This window comes from Notamacropus eugenii, chromosome 3 (assembly GCF_028372415.1).
Source record: "Notamacropus eugenii isolate mMacEug1 chromosome 3, mMacEug1.pri_v2, whole genome shotgun sequence".
NCBI classification, from domain to species: Eukaryota; Metazoa; Chordata; class Mammalia; order Diprotodontia; family Macropodidae; genus Notamacropus; species Notamacropus eugenii.
In genome coordinates, this window is record NC_092874.1 from 314,937,303 (window position 1) to 314,959,206 (window position 21,904).

Consider the following 21,904-nt stretch of genomic DNA (forward strand, 5'->3'; position numbering starts at 1 on the left):
CCCATTGTATAGTTAGGGAGACTGATGGTCGGAAGTGTTAGGTGACTTTCCTGTGATCACACAAATGGTAAGTGTCATACAATAAATGAGGAGGGAAGACATTGTCTTGAACTGGAGAGTTAAAGGAAGGCTTCATGGTGAAACTATAAAATTGGTATACCACTCTTGAAAAACAAGAGAATTTCCATGGGAATAGCAGGGGAAGACATTCTGGATAGAGACAACAGCGTGAACAAAGACATAGGAAGTGAGGATGCTCAGGGAGTTGGGGCACACACTACTTTTAAAGCAGTAGAAGAAATGCTGTGTAAACCATAGGATAATTTCAGACATTATTATTTAGTATTCCATTGCCATTTAGTCATTTTTAGTAATTAAATTTTCTTCAAAATTGGCTGCACAGTACAAATATTATTATGCCTAATTTAGAGATAAGGAAACTGAATGTCAAAGAGGTTTAGGTGACTTGGCCATGGTTACAGAGCTAGTCTGACTCCAAGCTCACTGCACTTTATCCTGGTCTCCCATAAGTTCCTGTGCAATTGAGTTTCAAATAATGGAATGAGTCATCGAGGGTACTGTAGACTAATGGAAAATGAGATAGGTACAAATCACTGTCTTGTATCCATGTCTCTTCTTCCCGGCAAAGCCACAATACTTGTCCAACCCTCCATCTCTTCCCTACTGCAACATTAATAATAATAATATGTTGTTATTATATTAGCAATTATTATTATAATCAAAGACTATTGCAATAGCCTGATGATTGGTCTCCCTGACTCAGATCCCTCCCCACTGTAGCTCATCTTCCACTCAGCTGTCCAATATCTTTGTCATATCCCTCCCCACACCCCACTTTCTCCCTTATTCAACGAACTCTAATGGCTCCCTATTACCTCTAAGATCAAATAAAAAATCTTCTGTTTGGCTTTTAAAGTCCTTCCTACCTTAAAGGCCTCTTCCGATCTTACCAATCTTCTTTTATCTTATGCCCCTCCATATTACCCTTCTAATACTAGCCTCCTTACTATTATTGTCACACAATCCTCTATCTCCTGTCTCCAGGCATTTTTTACTGGCTATCCTGTCTCACCATGCCTGGAATCATCTCTCTCCTCATCTCTACTTCATGGCTTCCCTGGTTTTATCCATGTCTCAGACAAAGTCCAACCTGAGGGACCTCTCCAGTCATCCTGAACTATATCTTCTCACTGGACCGAGATGGAGGAGAGAGTGAGGCTGGTGACTCTGCACAGTCCTCCCTCACTTAATCCAATTCACTTGCAAGTTATAGCATCACCTCCCTGATGTGATGGTCCTCTGTAAGAACAAAGATGAAACAGCAAAGTCCTGATCTTCTTTAACATTAGTGCTTTCCTTCTCAAAGAGAATTTGGAGGCTCTCCTTTGCTTCCTCACCTTTCAACTTCATTGATACTGATTTGTAAATTCTGTGAAGGGAAGTATGGTGTGCCATTTTTTTTTTGTATTTTTGTATTCCTCTCACTCAGCATGGCAACTTGTGTACAGGCAGCACTTAATAATTGTATGTTGTTGTTACATTTTGCTGGAAAAGTACAAGATTTCCCATGAAGCTCCAAGCTTTAGGGATGGACCTCACTGATGTTTTCAGGACTAAAAGTCCTGTGTCACTCTATGACTTTTGGGCAGGGTACCCACAACAGGATAATGACAGAGAACTCTGAGAAGTTAGAGTTGTCCCATGGAGAAGATAGCAATGATGGTGCCCACTGGCACCAATGTGGAAAACCAGTGTGTAGCCTTTTGCCAGTCACTAAGAGCAGGATTAAAAATACAGGCAAAGAGGGCCTCATATGAACGAGATGTTATACACTGGCAGATGCTCCAAGTGGAGATCTAGGTACCATATGTGACCCCAGTCTTTGGTCTGGCTATGTTAAAGGCTTTGCCTTGATCTCTTCACACTGGAGTGTGAATCTTGGATGGAACATTTTGGTCACTGTTTACATAAAGATAAGGCATAGATTAAAGTTTTTTAACCTGGGCACTGTGAACATTTAAATGGTATGTTTATAAATATAGTTATATTCAATTTCCTTTGTAATCCTATGTATTTTATGCATTAATATTATTCTGATGGGGTTGATGGGCCTCAACAAGACTGCCTATGGGATCCAGGACACAAACAAGGTTGAAAACTCTTGCCCTAAATCCTGGAGCATGTAGGCTAAATATTTTCCCAGTTTTTTGCTCTTTGATTTAGTTAAAATTAAATATTTTAAAGTTCGTGTTCTTTCTCATTTCTTAACATGATAAAAACCTGAAGGTAGATGTCTTTAGAAGGTCAAAGCTAAGTTGAGATTGCAGCCCAATCCAAATGAGATATAATTATCATCTGACACACTGAACCCAGTAATCCATGGGATTTCAGAGTTGAATGGTGCCAGGTGGCATTTTATTAGACCACATGAATTAACATTCTAACATAAACTTCTGCAGAGTTTTATGTCAAGCTAAGTTTACCTGTCCATGGGGGGAGGAGGAAATGGAGGGAGGTGAGAGGAGTATAGTCTATATTGATGGATCAGGGTATAGATTATTTAATCCAATTTATTAGCCTGAACAAGTAAGTTACATTGTTTAAATTGCCTGTAAAATTGGGCAGCGAGGTGACACAATGGATAGAGTATTGGCACTGGAGTCAGGAAGAACTAAATTCAGATCCAGTCTCAGACACTTACTGGCCGTGCAACCCTGAGTGAGTCATTTAACCCTGTTTGCCTCAGTTTGCTCATCTGTAAAATGAGCTGGAGAAGAAAATGGCAAACCACTCTAGTGTCTTTGCCAAGAAAACCCTAATTGGAGTCAGAAAGAGTCAAACATGATTGAAATGACTGAACAACACCATCACAATGTTACTTTCAGGTCTAAATCTATGATCTTTTTAAAAGAGGAAAGCAAAAAAGATGGGGATATATTAAAATTTTGGAAACTGCAGTTCAAAACTGAAATAAGATTTTTTAAACCAAATCCTAGGATTGTAGATTTAGAGTGGGAAGTGAGAATAGAGACTGTCTAGATCAGAGACTCGACTTTTTTTTGTCATGGGTCACTTTGGAAGTCTGTTGAAAGTTATGGATCGCTTCTCAGAATTTTTTAAATGCATAAAAAGTACATAGAATTTCAAAGGAGACCAATTATATTAAAGTAAAGAGGTCATTTTTTTCTCAGCCAAGTGTATGGATCATCTGAAATTTGAATGTGTGTGGATTCAAGTCAAGAAGCCCAGGTCTAGTCCAATCTCTCATTTTTCACGTTGAAGAAACTGAGGCACACTAAAGTAAAATGACTTGTTCAAGGTTATACTGATAATATGTGGCAGAATTGAATCTGGGTCCTCTGACCTCTAATCCAAAACTCTAGACCATCTTTCTTGCCTCTTATATTCATAGTGTATTCATTTAATTATGTCACATTATTGAGAGGTCAATTTGAAATGCACCAACATGGTATATTTGGAGACAAGAACAATTTTACAGTATTTATTTATAGGAAGCCAGAATTTATTAACTTTTTAAAGAGGTAAAATTCAGTATAAATCAGAAACAAAGAGGAAAGAGATTCAGGTTGTAAATTAGGAAAATAGCAACAAACAAGAGAACAAAAATTTAAACCAAAGAATCCAACAAATCAAAGTGAAGAAGAATTAAAATTGGAAGAATCCGCCAGTTTTAAAACTTTTCACATACTTCAAGTCAGCCAAAGTCCACCTTTGAGTCAGAATAATTTCTTTTTGAAAGTAATCAGATTGAACAAAAGAACAATCAGTAAAGCCCAGGTTATTGTAGGATCCACAGGAGTCTGAGGATTGTGGCCTTCACTTTTCATGAATTTTTCTGAGGAATTTTGATTGTTACAGTCTTTACTTCCATATATTCTCTGAGACCATCTTCCCCTAGTTCTCTTCCATTTCCAGATTCCTTAAAGCCTCCAAAAGGAGTGTGGCATGTTACGATATTATAGGTATTGACCCAAACCATTCCAGCTTGCAGGGCTTGGGTCACATACATAGCCTTGTCCAGGTCCCTGGTAAAGACCGCTGCTGCTAACCCATACTTGGTATCATTGGCTCTCTCGATAACCTCACTGATCTTTTTGAATCTGAACACAGGCTGTACAGGCCCAAAGATCTCCTCCTTGGCAATTCTCATGTTGTCTTGTACATTGCCAAAGACAGTGGGCTTGATGAAGAAGCCCTTCTCTCCAAAGCGTTCTCCCCCACACATCAACTTAGCGCCTTCTTTCTGGCCTATTTGGATGTAACTCAGGATTTTTTCAAACTGTTCCTTGTCTACCTGGGGCCCTTGCTGTGTGTCAAGCTCAAAGGGATTCCCAACTTTCCTCTGCTTGGCTTTTTCTACAGTCCTTTCAAGAAATTCATCATAGATGGAGTCTTCCACAAAGGTCCGAGAACCCGCACAACAGCACTGGCCCATGTTGAAGAACAGTGCTTCATGACACAGCTCCACAGCATGATTCATGTCTGCGTCAGCCAGGACGATACTGGGGCTTTTCCCACCCAGCTCCAGGGTGACCCTCTTCAGGTTCGAGTCTGCTGCTGCCTTCTGGATCAGGTGTCCAACCTCTGTAGAACCAGTAAAGGCACTTTATCAATGTCCATGTGTTGGGCCACAGCAGCCCCAGCGGAGGGCCCATAGCCTGTGATGATATTTACGACACCAGGAGGGAAGCCAGCTTCTTTGATCAAGGAGGCAAGGTACAAGGCAGAGAGTGGGGTCTGTTCAGCTACCTTCATGACAATGGTATTGCCAGTGGCAAGGGCTGGTGCAAGTTTCCAGCCCTGCATGACCAAGGGGAAGTTCCATGGGATAATCTGGCCACATACCCCAATAGGCTCATGCCTTGTGTAGCAGAAGTGTTCTCCATCCATAGGGATAGTCTTTCCATGGCATTTGTCTGCCCAGCCCGCAAAGTACCGATATACCTTAATGACTTCATCAAGGTCTAGGACATATGATTCTTGGAAAGGCTTGCCGTTGTCCAAAGTCTCTAATGAGGCCAGGTAGGTGCGATCTCTCTCTACCAGATCAGCTAGGCGGTAAAGTAAATGGCCCCTCTCAGAAGCATCCATCTGTCGCCATGGTGACCCCAGCCTAAAGGCCTCCCGGGCAGCTTTCACAGCCAAGTCTACATCGGCCTTATCACCTTCAGCCACGTGAGTGATGACCTCTCCTGTTGAAGGATTGACTGTTGGGAATGTCTTCTTGCTGACTGCATCCTTCCACTCATTATTGATGAAGAGTTTATCATATCGGACATCTGGCTGTAGCACAGGGCTTGGAAGAGGGGCAGCCGAGGAGTAGGGAGCAATGGTCTTCCAAAGAACAGATAACCTGGGGGCCAAGAGGCGCAGCATGGTACTTCTAGAGGGGAAAGAACAAGAGCTGCCTTGAGTCATTGCATTTAACTGTACCCCTCTTGACAAAAGATCTATGTTTGTAATCTTATTACTTGGAATTTTGAGAGTGTTTCAGATTATAATAAACTCCACAGGATCTTACCTTAAAAACAAAAAAAAAATACTCTGTAAGAGGGAGTTCCTGTCTTATTACATAAAAGCACAAAATAGGTGCTTTGATTCACTATTCTAATGCTATACTAATTTTGGAAGGATGCATCCTTTGCCTGATTACTCTTATGACGAAGAGCTTACATCTGTTACATGATGGGTAGCTAGGCAGTGTGTGGGGGAGGGGCACTCTTGCTTTAACCAAGTGAACTGGACCCTATGTAACATATCTAGGGAAGGGAGGCCAAGACGGTAAAGGGACTAGAGATCATAGGATTTTTTTGAAGGATCTGGAGGATGGATAGCCTGGAGAGATGATTTAGGGAGTATAGGACAGCTGTCAAGAATTCAAAGGACTATCATGGGGAAAAGGGAGTCATCCTCTTTTGTTTGGATCCATAGGGCAGAATTTGACAAATCAATGGAAGCTGTGAAAGACAAATTTAAACTAAAAAACTCCCTGACAATTGGAACTCCTCAAAATGGAATAGTTGGTCTTGTGATGTACTGCATTTCTCTTCACAGGAGGTCTTCAAACAGAGGCTGGATGACCATTTATTGGGGATAGTATGAAAGATTCATGTTAGGCTGGGTAGCTTCTGTGGTCCCTTTCAATTTGGAATCAAATCAAGTCAACTACTATGTGCCAGGCACTGTGCTAACCACTGGAAATAAAGAGAATGACAAAAAACCATCCCTGATGTCAAAGAATCTAGTGGGGGAGACAACATGCAACCAACTTTGTGCAAACAAGATTTGTACGAAAAAATGACAAATAATCAACCAAGGGAAGGCAGCTGCATTAAGGTGGAATGAGAAAGGCTTCTTAGAGAAGGTAAGATTTTTGATTCTCTGTGATTCTGAATCAAGCTCAGTATCATGATTTACAGAGTCAAAGGATCTGAAAGCTGGAAGGTACTTCACAGATCATCAAGTCCTGGCTCTGTTTGACCCTGAGTTCAATTATCATCTTAATGCAGATGACTCCCAATTCCAGCCTCCATTGCCAAATGCCTCCATCTCTGCCTTGATGCCCTGTAGGTGTAGAATAAAGCTTTAAATATTGTTTAATAAACAGAGAGAGGCTGCTCATCACATTTGCAGATGACACACAATTGGGTTGAGATGTCTGAGTTGGGGTCCCAAACAATCCTGATGGCTAAGGCTTTGGGCTTCATATGATTGAAAGATAAATGCAAAGTCTTATGCTGCATCGTAGAAAGCAAAACAAAAAACAACTTCAGAAGTACAAGATGAGGAAGACATGGCTAGATGGCAGTTTGTCAAAAAGATCCAGGAGTTTGGGGGACTACAAACTTAATGTGAGTCAACAGTAAGACAGGGTAGTAAAAGAAATATGTACAGAATAATTGAAGGTAATCAGAGAGAAGCTACCAGCATTAAGGGGGGGTCAGAAAACATTTTTTGTAGAAGGTGGGATTTTAGTTGAGACTTGAAGGAAGTCAGAAGGAAGAGATGATGAGGAACAGAATCCAAGTCACTAGGAGACAACCTATATAAATGCAGAGTGTCTGGAGATTAAATTTCTTATGAAAGGAACAGCAAAAGGTCAGAGTTGGATCACAGAGTACATAGGGCAGTAATAAAGGCATAAGTTACTTAGAAAAATAGGTGATGAGCAGATTATGGACTTTGAACACCAAACAGAGGATTTCATATTTGATCCTGAGGGTAATAGGGAGGGAGCGACTGGAGTTTACTAAATAAGGTAGTAGTGCTGGTGGTGTCATAGTCAGATCTGTAATTTAGGAAAATCAATTTGATTGTTGAGAGGAAGATGGACTGAATCAGGGGGCAGAGTTGTGACCATTGGGATGGTCTAGGCATGAAGTCATGAGGGTTTGCACCAGGGTGGCTAGCATGTCAGAGGAGTAGAGAGTTAAGAAGAGATTAGAGAAAAGGAAGTGGGGGCAACAATCGTTAACTCCTTTTCAAAGAATTGAGCCACAAATAGGGATAATACCCAGTGGGGATGAATGGATCAAGTGAGAATTTTTTGAGGATGAGAGAGACATAGGCATGTTTGTAGGCAGGAGAGAAGCAGTAGACAGACAGGGCGTGACTGGAGATTAAGGAGAGTGGAGATGATAAAGGAAGTGATGGGCTAGAGAAGATGGGATGGAATAGCATCACTTGTACCTGGAGAAGGTTTGCCTTAGTAACATGGGTTACTATGCATGTGAGACAGGAGTGAAGGAAGAAATAGCAAGGAAAGGCATCTGAGTAATATGAGATGGAGAGGAGGGGAGAAGAAATTGTAGCAAATGACTAATTTTTTTTCATTGAAATATGAGGCAAGACTCTCAGCTGAAGGGGGACAGGGGCTTTGGGAAATGAGAAGGGATAAAAGTTTTGGAAAAGCCACTGTGGTAAATGGGATAGTAAATCAATTGTTGTCACTCAGTTATTTCAGCCATGTCTGATTTTGTGACCTCATTTGAGGTTTTCTTGACAGAGACACTGAAGTGGTTTGCTGCTTCCTTCTCTAGCTTATTTTATAGATGAGAAAACTGGGGCAGATAGAGCTAAGTGATTTGCCAAGGGTCACGCAACTAGTAAGTAGCTAAGGCCAGATTTGAACTCAGGATCATGAGTCTTAATGACTCCAGGCCACAAACTCTCTCCTATTTATCTTCCACCTAGCTGTCTTCAGTGAGTCAATTAGGGAGATGTAAAAGGGATTGATTACCTTGGGGACAGTGAGAACCCAGTTGAAATTATATAATATATGCTTGTAGTGGACCCAGTAAGCACATTTCATTATTTTCTACAGCTTTGTTCAGTAGCAGGTGAGTAGGAGAGAAGGTAGCAAACACTGGGAGTAACATAAGGCTGAGGCTTGGCAGTTCCACACTGGTGACAGGATAAAGGGACAAGATGGTGGAGAGTGTAAAGGAGTAGGAAAGTCTACAAAGATTAAGTTGTTCAAGGTCACACAACTAATTAGACTCAGAGCCACTCCTAGAAGCCAGATCTTTGGACAGCTTTGGCCATAAGGGATATATTTTGGCTCAACTTTTTAGTCTTTTTGACTTAACATTTCTTTGAAAAAGTCAGGTTTGCCACATTGGATTTTGGATTATTTGTCCTGAGTTCTATAATCTATATTATTTAATTTGTTATCTCAATCAATTAAACATCCCTGGAGGTCTCCAAGATGGGCTTCTAAAAAAAATAAAACAGGCTCCTTCTGGTTTGTAGCACATGGCTATGGGTGCCTGCACATCTTTCTCTAATAAGAGAATTTTCTTGAACCAGAAATGTAATAGAGCCTTCTCAAACCTGCTCATGAGAGCTAATGATTAAATTTTCAATGTGAGCAATTACACCTTGCAAACTGGCAAATGCTATAAATCTGAACTTGATTTATTGTTCTGTTAATTATCTAGACTTGGGAAAGTGATGGATAAATATTAATAATATAGATTAAACTTAAAAGTGTGTTGTGTGCACAATTTTTTGAGAGCTGATTGTTAAACATTTGCCACCACACTCCTACCCTGGACCCTTTAACTTCCCCAAGAGAACTTAGTAGAGCTATCTTGGAGGTAGGAAGGTTTTGAACTATGCTTTCATTGGTGTGGGAACCTTCTGGGGAATAGAGACACAAATCTGCAACTATTCTCTGATTATTAGTTTAGAGTTGTCTCCGACTCTGAGGGAGTAAGTGATTTGCCGGTGGTTCCACAGTGTTTATGTGTCTGAAGTAGGATTTCAATCCAGCTATTCTTAACTCCAGGGGCAGCTAGGTGGCACAGTGGATAGAGTACTGGATCTGAAGTCAGGAAGACTCATCCAAATCTGGCCACAAACACTTACTAGCTCTGTGACTCTGGGCAAGTTAATTAACCCTGTTTACCTCAGTTGCCTCATCTGAAAAAATGAGCTGAAGAAGGAGATGGTAAACCACTCCAGTATCTTTGCAAAGAAAATCCTAAATGGCATCAGAAGGACTTGGATATGACTGAAAAATGACTGAACAATTCCTGACTGCAAAGTCTGCTCTCTATCCACTGAACTACTTTTTCTCCCAGTAGATACACTATTATTCTTCAATTTAATTTAATGGACATTATGAAAATTCTCTCTCCTACGATTATTCAGGTTTAAGTTGATTCTTAATTCAATTACTATGAAAAGTAAAGAGAGTGAGTGCTTAATAATGAGAATGTTCTAGCGTCTAAGAGTTCTATATTTGAGTTCCATCAGGTTTTTGAAATTTCAAGGAGCTTTCACTGTGGGGCAATTTAGTGTAAAGCACTTTTTCTTAAAATGTGAGTAGCAGGGAAATTCCAGGAGCACAGAACTGTGGAGCTCTAGACATTTTTGTACTGAACTGAGAATCAAGAAATGAGTGTTCTAGCTCCAGTTCCCTCCTGCATAAATCTTAAAAAGTTACAACATTAAGAATCACAGTATCTTAGTGTCATGAAGGGACCTCAGACATCATCTAGTTTATCTGAAACATGAATCTCCACCACCTTGGCCCTGGCCAAAGTTCATCCACCCTCTGCTTGAATACCTCCGATGAGAGGGTGCTCACTATCTCCTGAGGCAATCACCTTCACTTTAGGATGAACTTTAATTATCAAGCAAATAAATGAGCAGTGTGTGATAGAGTGCTGGACTCCGAGTCAGGAAGACTGGAGTTTGAATTCTGCTTCAAATCTCCCTAGCTGTATGACCCTGGGCAAATCTATTTCACCTCAGTTTCCTCATCTCAATGAGGATAATAATACCACCTATCTCACAGGGTTGTCCTGCTAATAATAGCAAATAAGTTGGGCAGCTAAGTGATGCAGTGGATAGAGCACCAGTGCAAGAGTCAGGAGGACCTGAGTTCAAATCTCACCTCAGACACTTGACACTCACTAGCTGTGTGACCTTGGGCAAGTCACTTAACCCCAATTGCCTCATCTTGGGTCATCTCCAGTCATCCTGATGAATATTTGGTCACTGGATTCAGATGGCTCTGGAGGAGAAGTGAGGCTGGTGACCTGCACAGCCCTCCCTCACTCAAAAACAAAGTCAAGTGCAAGCCATGTCATTATTTCTCTGATGGCATGGTCTTCTTCAGCAACAAAGGGTGAACATAAAAAAAGCAAATAAGTTAACATAAGCTAAAGCACATTAAAAATTTTAAAGCTTTCTATAAATGCTAGCTCTTATTATCATCATTATTAGTTTTACCTTGTTCTGAGTCAAAATCAGCTTCCTTTCTTACTGTCTAGGTCAAGATAAAACAAATCTAACCCTTCTACCATGTGATAGCCCTAGAAAAATACAAAGACCATTGTCATTTTCTACCTAAGTCTCTTCTTCTACAGTTGAAACATCTTTGGTTGCTTAATACTGTTTTCCACATGCCATCGTTCTGTCACTATCCTAGCTGACCTCTCTTTGATAGACAAGCTTATTGATAGGTATTTCTGCAAAAGAACCTGAACCGAATATTCCAGATGTGTTCTGAACACGGCAGACCAAAACTATCATTTCTTTCAACCCCGACACTATGATTCTTACTAACCAAGGCAGCCTGGGAAAACAATGCCTTTAACTACTTTTATTCTTTATTTCAATGCCTTTGTACTAGAGGCTTGACAACTTTTTCAAAGGGGCATCCAAGCTAAGGTCAAAGTTACAGCCCCAGCTGGGGGTGGGGAGAGTGTCTCTGGTCTTCCTTTCAGCATTTTTGCACTTGTGGTATGGGGAAGGAGAGGAAAGGTTCGAGGGCACTAGCTACCTCCCTTCATTGAAGGAAAACTGATGACTAGATAGTTCCAGTTTTTCAAAACCCTAGTTAACCAGTAACTCTGACAAAGGAAATTTCCTTAGTAATAAGTCAGTTTTATAACTGTTCAAAAGAAGGAGAATTATAAGAATCTTTGTATGTCATCTAGTCCATACCCTATCCACTCCCAGTTTTACAGATGAGAAAACTGAAGCCCACAGGGATAGAGTGAGTTACCCAAATCCTTAAGTGGCAGAGTCAGAATTTTAATATAGGTATCCTGACTCCATATCCTGGGGTGCTTGCACTACACTGAAATGCATAAGAAAATTGGACTTGATCAGGGATTCTTAACCTGGGCTCCACAAACTTTTATTTTTAATTTTGATGACTATTTCAATAAAGTTGGTGTCCCTTACAATATTTTATTATATACATTTAAAAAATATGCTGAGAAGAGGTCCGTGAATTTTACTAGACTGCCAGAGGGGGTCAGGACACACAAAAAAGTTCAGAATCTTTGACTAGATGTTCTTTTAAAGTCCCTTCCAGAGTTTAAGAATCTGTAACTAAGCTTCTTCCTCGTAGGGACTGTCAGTAGCTTGGAAAGCACCAGTTGCCCCATCTGGAGAGCTGTGTTCCCACAGGGCTAAGTGCAGAGAGCAGTTGCTGCAGCCACTCATCATACAGTCAAGTAGCCAGCCTTCCAGGAGACTGAACTGAGCTCTGAAGACAGAGCCCCAAACCAGAGTCTAGGGAGACTACTGTCCAGAGAGCTAGAGACCGATGGAGTTGGATCCCACTGAAGGGCTTAGATGCTCACCCCCCACATCCGTGAATTGATGCCAAGCAGAAACAACTGTCTGTAGCTCACCAGGCTCAGGCACATTTTTCCCTATGGGCAGGGAGCAAAGCAAAGAACCAATCAGTTGACCCAAAGACCCTATCCGTTGCCCCCTGGGCTACTTGGGCCACTACCGACCAACTGGGAGAGATTGCGCTGTGTGTGTGTTTTTACCTTGTGGCTCAGGTTGGGTCCAGTTCACGTGCAGCATTCAGGGCACAGTGGCTGAGCCCTTCCCTGTGCACAGTCCATTTACAGGGGCACCTTTCACGTCTCCGCCCTCTAGAGATCCCCAGCGTTAGCACGAGATCCGCTGGTACATCCCCACCTCCTGCTTTACTCATCACCTTTTCCCGGTCGTTCATCACTTGGTTATTTTTTTAACTAGTGCTGAAAACCTAAACTAACGTGTAAACATCCGTAGCCCTTTGCTCCCTGGGGGAATCATGCTCCTGATAAGAGCTGTTGGAATTGGACGTTCACTTTGACCATTTTTTGTCTGTGTTTTTAATCCCACTTGATTGAGATAAACTCAGTTCTTGCATTTGTGTGCTCCATAATTTGGAAAGAATCCCACTCTAAGAGCAAAGGGCTAAGTTGTTGTTGGGGGAAGGAAGAAAGTCCTTCTTCTGTGTAGCTTGAGCTTTCTTTTATCTCTCTTCCTAGAGGAAGAGTGACTTTCTTTCTAATTTAGACTATTTCAAGAATGGCATCTCTTAAGGGAAAAACTCATAGCCTATTGGAACTAGATTGTGATTTATTCCAAGGAGTAACTGAATTCCATTTTCATGTGGCAGGTTTATGCCATCTGATAACCAATAGCTCTTAGTTCTTATTTCAGTTGTTGTTGTGAAATCATTTTTCAGTCACCCACTCTCCATGACCCCATTTGGAATTTACTTGGCAGAGATACTGGAGTGATTTGTCATTTCTTTCTCCAGCTCAATTTACAGATGAGGAAACTGAGGCAAACAGGGTGAAGTGACTTGTCCAGGGTCACACAGCTAGTAAGTGTCTGAGTCCAGATATGGACTCAGGAAGATGAGTCTTCCTGACTCCAAGTCCAGCACTCTATCCACTGTGCTACTCAGCTATCCCTTATGTCAGCTAGTGCTGACCAAATCTTTCAGCTCCTTAGAATATAGACTGTGCTTTCCCTTTCCACCCAATTTTTAAGTTTTAAATAGAGCATAAGCACAGTTGTGTATTTCTTTAGGTCAACAAGGGTTATTTTAAGTAAAAGAAGCCTAATTTAAAATCAATAGATATAGAAACTTCCACATCCAGCACACAGAAAGAGGAAAAAGTACCTGGCTCTGCCCATGCCTCTGCCCATCAGAGTACTTTAGGATCCTGGTGCTATGATTCTGCTTCTCTGCAGTATTGCAGCACAGCGTTGGACTGGATTTTATTATATTTTACCATAATTTATCTCTCACCAACTGCTTTTTGCCATCTTGGCTCTCACATCTGTTCCTCTTGATCGCTCAAATCTCTAATGTCCTCTTTCTGCTTGGAAATTAAGGACACTCCCTCTCCCTAAATTTCTCCACCCTAAGGAGGGTTCTATTTCTCTTTTGGGGTCATTAAATTTATCAGTCCCTTGTGAAATCAGCAGTGGCATGGTAGACATCAGCAAACATAGAGCACAAGCAGCAAAATAGACATCTACACATAAGAAATAATGCTGATTATCCTAGTATTTTAAGTAATCCTCTCAGGATGCATCCTCAGAAAAGATACATCAAAGCAATATGATGTAGCACCAGGCAAAGCATCACTTGACAGATTATTTCAGTGACTGCATACCTAGAGTACATGCATATATCATACCATTACATGAATATCTATAAACCACCAGCAAAAAAGCATAGCATTAAAATGGTGCGGACTAGTGATATGATGTCAACTGGCAGATGAAATAAAGAACATGATTAAGCATTAGCATATATGTAAATACATTGCAATAATAGCCACATGTAGATACAGTGCTTGCATGACCCTGGTACATAAACAAGTGCACTAAACATCAAATACCAGCATAATTCAATATTTCATTGATTATTAATAATTATTATTTATAATAATTTAATAATATAATAATTAAACCAGCAATATTTAATAGATATATTACTAGACATGTGCAATTACATATAAAGCACACATTACATGAGTAAGCCTTATCAAGATCCACTGGCTACATGTTTCTATACCGCAAGAGTCTCAAAGGCTGAAATCCTTGGCAGGAAAGGTACTACTTTGGGAGTCAGTCTTCTCAGAAATAATAATAGCTAACATGTATATAGCACCTACTACGTGCCAAGTACTGTGCTAAGTGCTTTACAATTATTATCTCATTTGATTTTCATAAAAACACTGGTAGATAGGTGCTATTGTATTACCTCCATTTTGTAGATGAGGAAACGTAGGTTAAGTGACTATCCTAGGATCCCACAGCTTAGCAGGTGATTGTATTTGATCTCAGTCCTTCCTCATACCAGCCCCAGCACTCTGCCTACTGTGTCACCTAGCTGCCTTACCTTAGAATTAGATCCCCAAAAGACATTTATGTTAGAGTACCTACTTAAGGTGTCACTTTCTGAAACAGGATCTTATTCAGATAAGCTTTATTTAACAAATGGGCAGTATCTTTTATTCAGAGTTCACTGAGGTAAATGTCTATTATTTGTCACTATCTGTCCCTATTCTTTAAAGACTCTAATCATTTTCCTTGAAGCAGTTCCTTATCTAAAACCATTGTTAATTATTTTAAAGTAACTGGAGAAGTACTGCCAAGGAAATATGGGCAAAACTCACAAAATGCAAGGTTAGCAAAGACCATGGAACTACAGGGCCTTGACCTCTTGATGCATGCTCTTCAAACACAATCACCCCAGGCCATTATCAGCCAATGACTGATTGCTTCATACATCAATGGGCAGGAAGATTATTTATCTTAATACATTTTCAAAATAAATAAATCTAAACCATTCCACCGTTTAAAAATAAAAGGAAAGCAGCAAAGATTTGCTAAGAAAAATATATAACCCGTTGTTAGCTGGTGAATGTTGTTGGATTTAATATTAGAATAATGATGTGGCAATGAGGAAACAAAGTTCTTCTTAGAGCTGGGAAGACCTGGGCTGATATCTTGCCTGGTGCTCCTTGGAGCCTGGTCAAATCACTTAACGGTTCATACTCTAGGCCATTCTTTAAGACTAAATTTCAGAGAAGGTGCCATTCTGCATTGGCAGAAGTGGTTCCCATGTCTAAGAATTCTAGATGCCAATGAGATCACAGGTCTACTGTCAATTCTAAAAGGTACTTTGGTTGTCTATACTAGGCTTTACTTTTGATTGTCTTTTTCACCTTGAGTATTTCATCCTCAGTTTTTCCAGGTCAAAAACTTAATTTATCACTTCACACAAAAAGGTCTGAAGCAAGGTATTTTTATTTCTATTTTGAGAACTCCTTACTTTCACTTGACCCATAGAGCAGATCAATTGCCAAATTTGGTCATTTAATTCTATCTCCATATTTCTTTTATATGTCATCTTCACTCACATTTTCACTCTAGTTCAGCGCCTCATCACTATCTTAGGAGCAAAATGGTCCCAGATGACTTCCCACTCCAATTCATATTCCACACAGTTGCCAAAATGAATTTCCTAAAGCACAGATTGGACCATGTCAATCAATAAAACTCTAGCCACTAGGTTGAAATATAAACCAGTTGGCACTGCAAACTCTTTGCAACCTTGTTCTAACCAACCTTTCTAAGCTTTTAACGCATCATGGTGCTTCATGCACACTATGGGTTCAGGCATATTGACCTACTTACTTTTATTCATGTATGGAACTTCAACTTTTATAGCTTATCTCAGTACCATTGCCCTGGCTGTCTCCCCATCCTGGGAATGAAGTCACCTCCTAACCTGCACCTCTTAAAATTTCTAGTTTCTTCAAAGTCTAATCTCAAGTGTCATTTACTATGTGAAGCCCTTCCTGATGTCCCCAGCTCTAGTATCTTTCTTTCAAAATTATCATACACACGTATATAATGAGGCTTTGTTGCACATGCCCAAATAGCCTAAGGCTATGGGGAGATGACAGAAATCTGCTTCTTCTGGGAGTGAACATACAGTTCACTCCCCTACCTCACAGGTGAGAGAAGTCTCTTTGTATAGTTTGTAGAGCTGGAATAGGCTGCTTCTTAACATTATCAAATAGGAACTCTGTCTCCTTCTTTCTCTCTCTCTCCCCCTTCTTCCCTCCCTCACTCTCTCTTCCCTCTCTCTTCCTCCCTCTCTCCCTCCTTCCTTCTCTCTCTCCTTCCCTTTATCTCTATCTCCCTCCTTCTTTCTCTCCCTCCTTCTCTCTCTTTCCTTGCTTCTCTCTGTCTCTCTCACTCTCTCTTTCCCTCCTTTCTTCTCTCCTCCCCCTCTCCCTCCCTTTTTCTCTCTTTCCCTCCTCTCTTTTCCTCCTCCTCCTCCTCCTCCTCCTCCTTCTTCTTCTTCTTCTTCTTCTTCTTCTTCTTCTTCTTCTTCTTCTTCTTCTTCTTCTTCTTCTTCTTCTTCTTCTTCTTCTTCTTCTTCTTCTCTCTCCCTCTCTCTCTCTCCTCCCCCCCCCTCTTGTCCTCCTGCCCAACTCCTCCCCTTCTCCATCTTATTCCCCCATAGCACAGGCACGACAGACTACTACAGTGGCATATGAGCAAAGGGCTTGAGATTTTGGTCGCTTTTGTTGGTCCCATTCAGTTGTAGGAACAGTTAGTTAGTAGAGTCCCTGGACCCTGGAGAATGTGAAGCCAGAATTCTGGGTCAGATGTTGCTGCCAGCCTAGTATAGTAGGGATGAAGGCCTACAGAGATTTTGGGCTTGGAACTTGGTGAGACTTGCTGTGCAGAAGGTGAATGAAGTTGTGAATCTAGTCTCCCCCTCTCCAGGGGTTAGGTTGTGTAAGTGGGTGTTGTGTTTCCTCAGGGATTGAATGCGGAGAAGGGCATTTTGTATGTTTCTTCTCATTATACTTTTAAAAAAATTTTTTTAAAATTTATTTACTTAACTTTTAACATTCATTTTCACAAAATTTTGGGTTCCAAATTTTCTCCCCATTTGTCCCCTCCCCCCACCCCAAAACACCGAGCATTCTGATTGCCCCTATCACCAATCTGCTCTCTCTTCTATCATCCCTCCCTTCCCTTGTCCCCATCTTCTCTTTTGTCCTGTAGGGCCAGATAACTTTCTATACCCCTTTACCTGTATTTCTTGTTCCCTAGTAGCAAGAACAGTACTCGACAGTTGTTCCTAAAACTTTGACTTCCAACTTCTCTCCATCCCTCCCTCCCCACCCATTCCCTTTGGGAAGGCAAGCAATTCAATATAGGCCATATCTGTTTAGTTTTGTAAATGACTTCCATAATAGTCGTGTTGTGTAAGACTAACTATCCCTCCATCCTATCCTGCCCCCCATTGCTTCTATTCTCTCTTTTGATCCTGTCCCTCCCCAAGAGTGTTGACTTCAAATTGCTCCCTCCTCCCATTGCCCTCCCCTCCATCACCCCCCCCACCCTGCTTATCCTCTTCACCCCCACTTTCCTGTATTGTAAGATAGGTTTTCATATCAAAATGAGTGTGCATTTCATTCCTTCCTTTAATGGAATGTGATGAGAGTAAACTTCATGTTTTTTTCTTACCTCCCCTCTTTCCCCCTCCACTAAAAAAGTCTTTTGCTTGCCTCTTTTATGAGAGATAATTTGCCCCATTCCATTTCTCCCTTTCTCGTCCCAATATATTTCTCTCTCACCGCTTAATTTAATTTTTTTTAAGATATGATCTCATCCTATTCCATTCACTCTGTGCTCTTTGTCTCTCTGTGTGTGTATGTATATATGTGTGTGTATGTGTGTGTGTGTAATCCCATCAACTACCCAGATATTGAAAAGTTTCAAGAGTTACAAATATTGTCTTTCCATGTAGGAATGTAAACAGTTCAACTTAAATAAAGTCCCTTATGATTTCTCTTTACTGTTTACCCTTTCATGCCTCTCTTGATTATTGTGTTTGAAAGTCAAATTTTCTTTTCAGCTCTGGTCTTTTCATCAAGAATTCTTGAAAGTCCTCTATTTCATTGAAAGACCATTTTTTCCCCTGAAGTATTATACTCAGTTTTGCTGGGTAGGTGATTCTTGGTTTTAGTCCTAGTTCCTTTGACTTCTGGAATATCCTATTCCACACCCTTCGATCCCTTAATATAGAAGCTGCTAGATCTTGTGTTATCCTGATTGTATTTCTATAATACTTGAATTGTTTCTTTCTAGCTGCTTGCAATATTTTCTCCTTGACCAGGAAGCTCTGGAATTTGGCCACAGTGTTCCTAGGAGTTTCTCTTTTTGGATCTCTTTCAGGCGGTGATCTGTGGATTCCTTGAATACTTATTTTGCCCTCTGGTTCTAGAATCTCAGGGCAGTTTTCCTTGATAATTTCATGAAAGATGATGTCTAAGCTTTTTTTTTGATCATGGCTTTCAGGTAGTCCCACAATTTTTAAATTATCTCTCCTGGATTTATTTTCCAGGTCAGTTGTTTTTCCAATGAGATATTTCACATTATCTTCCATTTTTCCATTCTTTTGGTTTTGTTTTGTGATTTCTTGGTTTCTCATAAAGTCATTAGCCTCCATCTGTTCCATTCTAATTTTGAAAGAACTATTTTCTTCAGTGAGCTTTTGGACCTCCTTTTCCATTTGGCTAATTCTGCTTTTGAAAGCATTCTTCTCCTCATTGGCTTTTTGAACCTCTTTTGCCAATTGAGTTAGCCTATTTTTCAAGGTGTTATTTTCTTCAGCATTTTTTTGGGTCTCCTTTAGCAAGGTGCTGACTTGCTTTTCATGCTTTTCTTGCATCTCTCTCATTTCTCTTCCCAGTTTTTCTTCCACCTCTCTAACTTGATTTTCAAAATCCTTTTTGAGCTCCTCCATGGCCTGAGCCCATTGAATATTTATTCTGGATGTTTGGGATATAGAAGCCTTGACTTCTGTGTCTTTCCCTGATGGTAAGCATTATTCTTCCTCATCTGAAAGGATGGGAGAAGATATCTGTTCACCAAGAAAGTAACCTTCTGTGGTCTTATTTCTTTTCCCTTTTCTGGGCATTTTCCTAGCCAGTGACTTGACTTCTGAGTGTCCTCTCCACACCCACCTTGCCTCCAGATCCACCCAGCCAGCACTTGGGGTCTGAGATTCAAATGCTGCTTCCCAGCTTCAGGGCTTTCGGAGGGTGTGGAGCTGCTGTTCAGTTGAGATTAAGTTCAGGTGCTCAGGTGGGGGCAGGGCTGCCTCATGGGGCTTAGTTACCTCAGGGGGTTTATGTGGAGTCCTTCAGCAATGGATCCGATCTCCTGCCTGCTTTGGGAGCCCCTGTCTGCTGCTGCCTCCTGAGAGGGCCTGAGTTATGGGGGACACCCCACTACCCTCTCAGCCAGCCAAAAAGACCCTCTCACTGACCTTTAGAGCCTGTGGGTGGAAGGACCTGCGTGGCTGCTGGAGATTCTGCCCCTGAAGCCTGCTCAGATATGCTCCTCTTGGTGCCACGCAGCCAAGGCAGGGCTAGGCTCTGCTCTGGGTCTAGTGCGTGATGGACATTTGGCGTTGGCTTTTCAGGTCTCTCTGGAACAGAAATCTCCTCCACTCCATTGTTCTGTGGCTTCTGCTGCTCCAGAATTTGTTGGAAGTTCTTCTTTACAGGTATTTTATGGGCTGTGGGTTTTGGAGCTAGCATATATGTGTCTTTCTACTCTGCCATCTTGGCTCCTCCCCTCATTATACTTTGAAATAAATATTTCTTTGTTAAAGTAATCTGTAAGGAATTAAATGAAACTGGGGTGTAGGGGATCTGTAAAACTGATGAGGGTTTAAGCCAATGGCAGAGAAACTAGACGCTCCCAAATCCCCTTAAAGGTATTGGAGAACTATGGGGGGACGAGTGAAATGTAACATCTCTGAGCTTCAGAGAGTGAGGGGCTAGGGTCATCTTTATTACATAAATATATATGTGTATATATACATATATTCTGCCTTGCAGAGAGTTTAGAAGCTAAATATGGCCCAGTGTATTCAAAGGATGGTACATAAATTACATTATATGAAACATAACTTTGGCTAAGGCAAAACACACCTAGAATTCATACCTCACGCACCCTTTAGGAAAAAAATAAGCCCCCACATCAACCTATAAAAAAGTATCCTGAGCATGTATTTCCTGTTTCAAGTTCAAGTGAAAGGGTTATGGAGCCCTTCATGTTGAGGGAGATGGTGAGGGGGTGGTGTGGGAGGGAGGTTGGAGTAGGGGAGAACAGAAAAGGCATTATACCTGTCCACATATAACCTATAACCTATACATGTATATGTGTGTATATTTCTATGTGTATGTGCATATATAGATATCTACATTGATATCTAGCTGTCTGTCTGTCTATCTATCTATCTATCAGTTAAGTGGCACAGTGAAGAAAATTCTATGCCTGGTGTCAGGAAGACTTTTCTTCTTGAATTCAAATTAGGCCTTAGACATTTACTAGCTGTGTGACCCTGGGCAAGGCACTTGAGTCTTTTTGCCTCAGTTCCCTCATTTGTAAAATGAACTAGAGAAGGAAATGGCAAACCACTTCAGTATCTTTGACAAGAAAACCCTAGATTAGGCCACAAAAGGTCACTCACGGCCAAAATGACTCATTAACAACACACACACACATACATATATACATACCCACATATGTGTGTATGTATACACATAGATATGCACATATATGTTATCTTCCCTAGCTTCTCAAGAGGAGGGGCTATTTTATTTTTGTGTTTGTATGTCCAACACCTAGTACAGCCCCTGAAATATAGGAAGTGGCTAATAAATGCTTATTCATTGAAACTCCCTTTGCCAATGAGCCTCAGAAAGTTTCTTGTCAGATAACTTGGCCATAGCTTGCTCATTTGTTCCAGAGACAAAATTCGAACCCAGATCTTTCTTATTCCCAGGCTGGGCCTCTATTCATTATGTCTTACTGCCTTTTGACCTTCTAATTACTGATGCTGAATACGGTTATAAACAAAACATTTCAAAAATAGGCCACATCCTGAAGCTAAGGATTGACTGTGTCCACTTTGATAAATAACAAAATCTCATTTTGCTTTCAAATGGAAATAGCATCACAGAATGTTATCTCAAATAACTGTCAAGGATTCTGAGAAATGGGTTGATGACAATGCCAATAGAACTGAAGATGAAAGTTCTAGGAAAATCCTAGAATTTATTTATAGGAGTATTTTTTTGTGTGATAACAAAGAACTGGAAACAAAGTAGATGTCCATTGATGGGGAAAGGCTAAACAAATTGTGATACAAGAATGTAATGAAACATTACTGTGCTCTAAGAATGGACAAGTATGACAAATACAGAGAAGCGTGTAAAATGCTATAAAATGAAATAAGCAGAACCAAGAAAGCAATATACAAAGTGACTGCAACAATGCAAATGGAAAGAATAGTGACCACAAACAATTAAAAATTAATGTGAAAAACTATAAAAAATGAGCTTGGCCCCAAAGAAGAGACATGAGAAGACAATACCCTCTACTTCTATGAAGAAACAGTGGTGGAGAAATGGGGGAGTGGGGGATTATAGGTGTGGAATATTACATATGGCAGGGTTTTTTTTTTAAATATTGAATTTTTTCTCTTTTTTTT

General features: G+C 40.7%; 1 protein-coding gene across 1 annotated transcript; it reads right to left on the reverse strand.

Moving 5' to 3' along the window:
- Positions 1 to 3,517: 3,517 nt before the first annotated feature.
- On the reverse strand, positions 3,518 to 5,466 carry ALDH1B1 (aldehyde dehydrogenase 1 family member B1). The gene is given in 2 exon segments (XM_072596731.1): positions 3,518 to 4,647; positions 4,650 to 5,466. Coding segments are annotated over 2 exon segments (1,593 nt in total). The 5' UTR covers positions 5,461 to 5,466; the 3' UTR covers positions 3,518 to 3,865.
- Between the last annotated feature and the right edge of the window lie 16,438 nt (positions 5,467 to 21,904).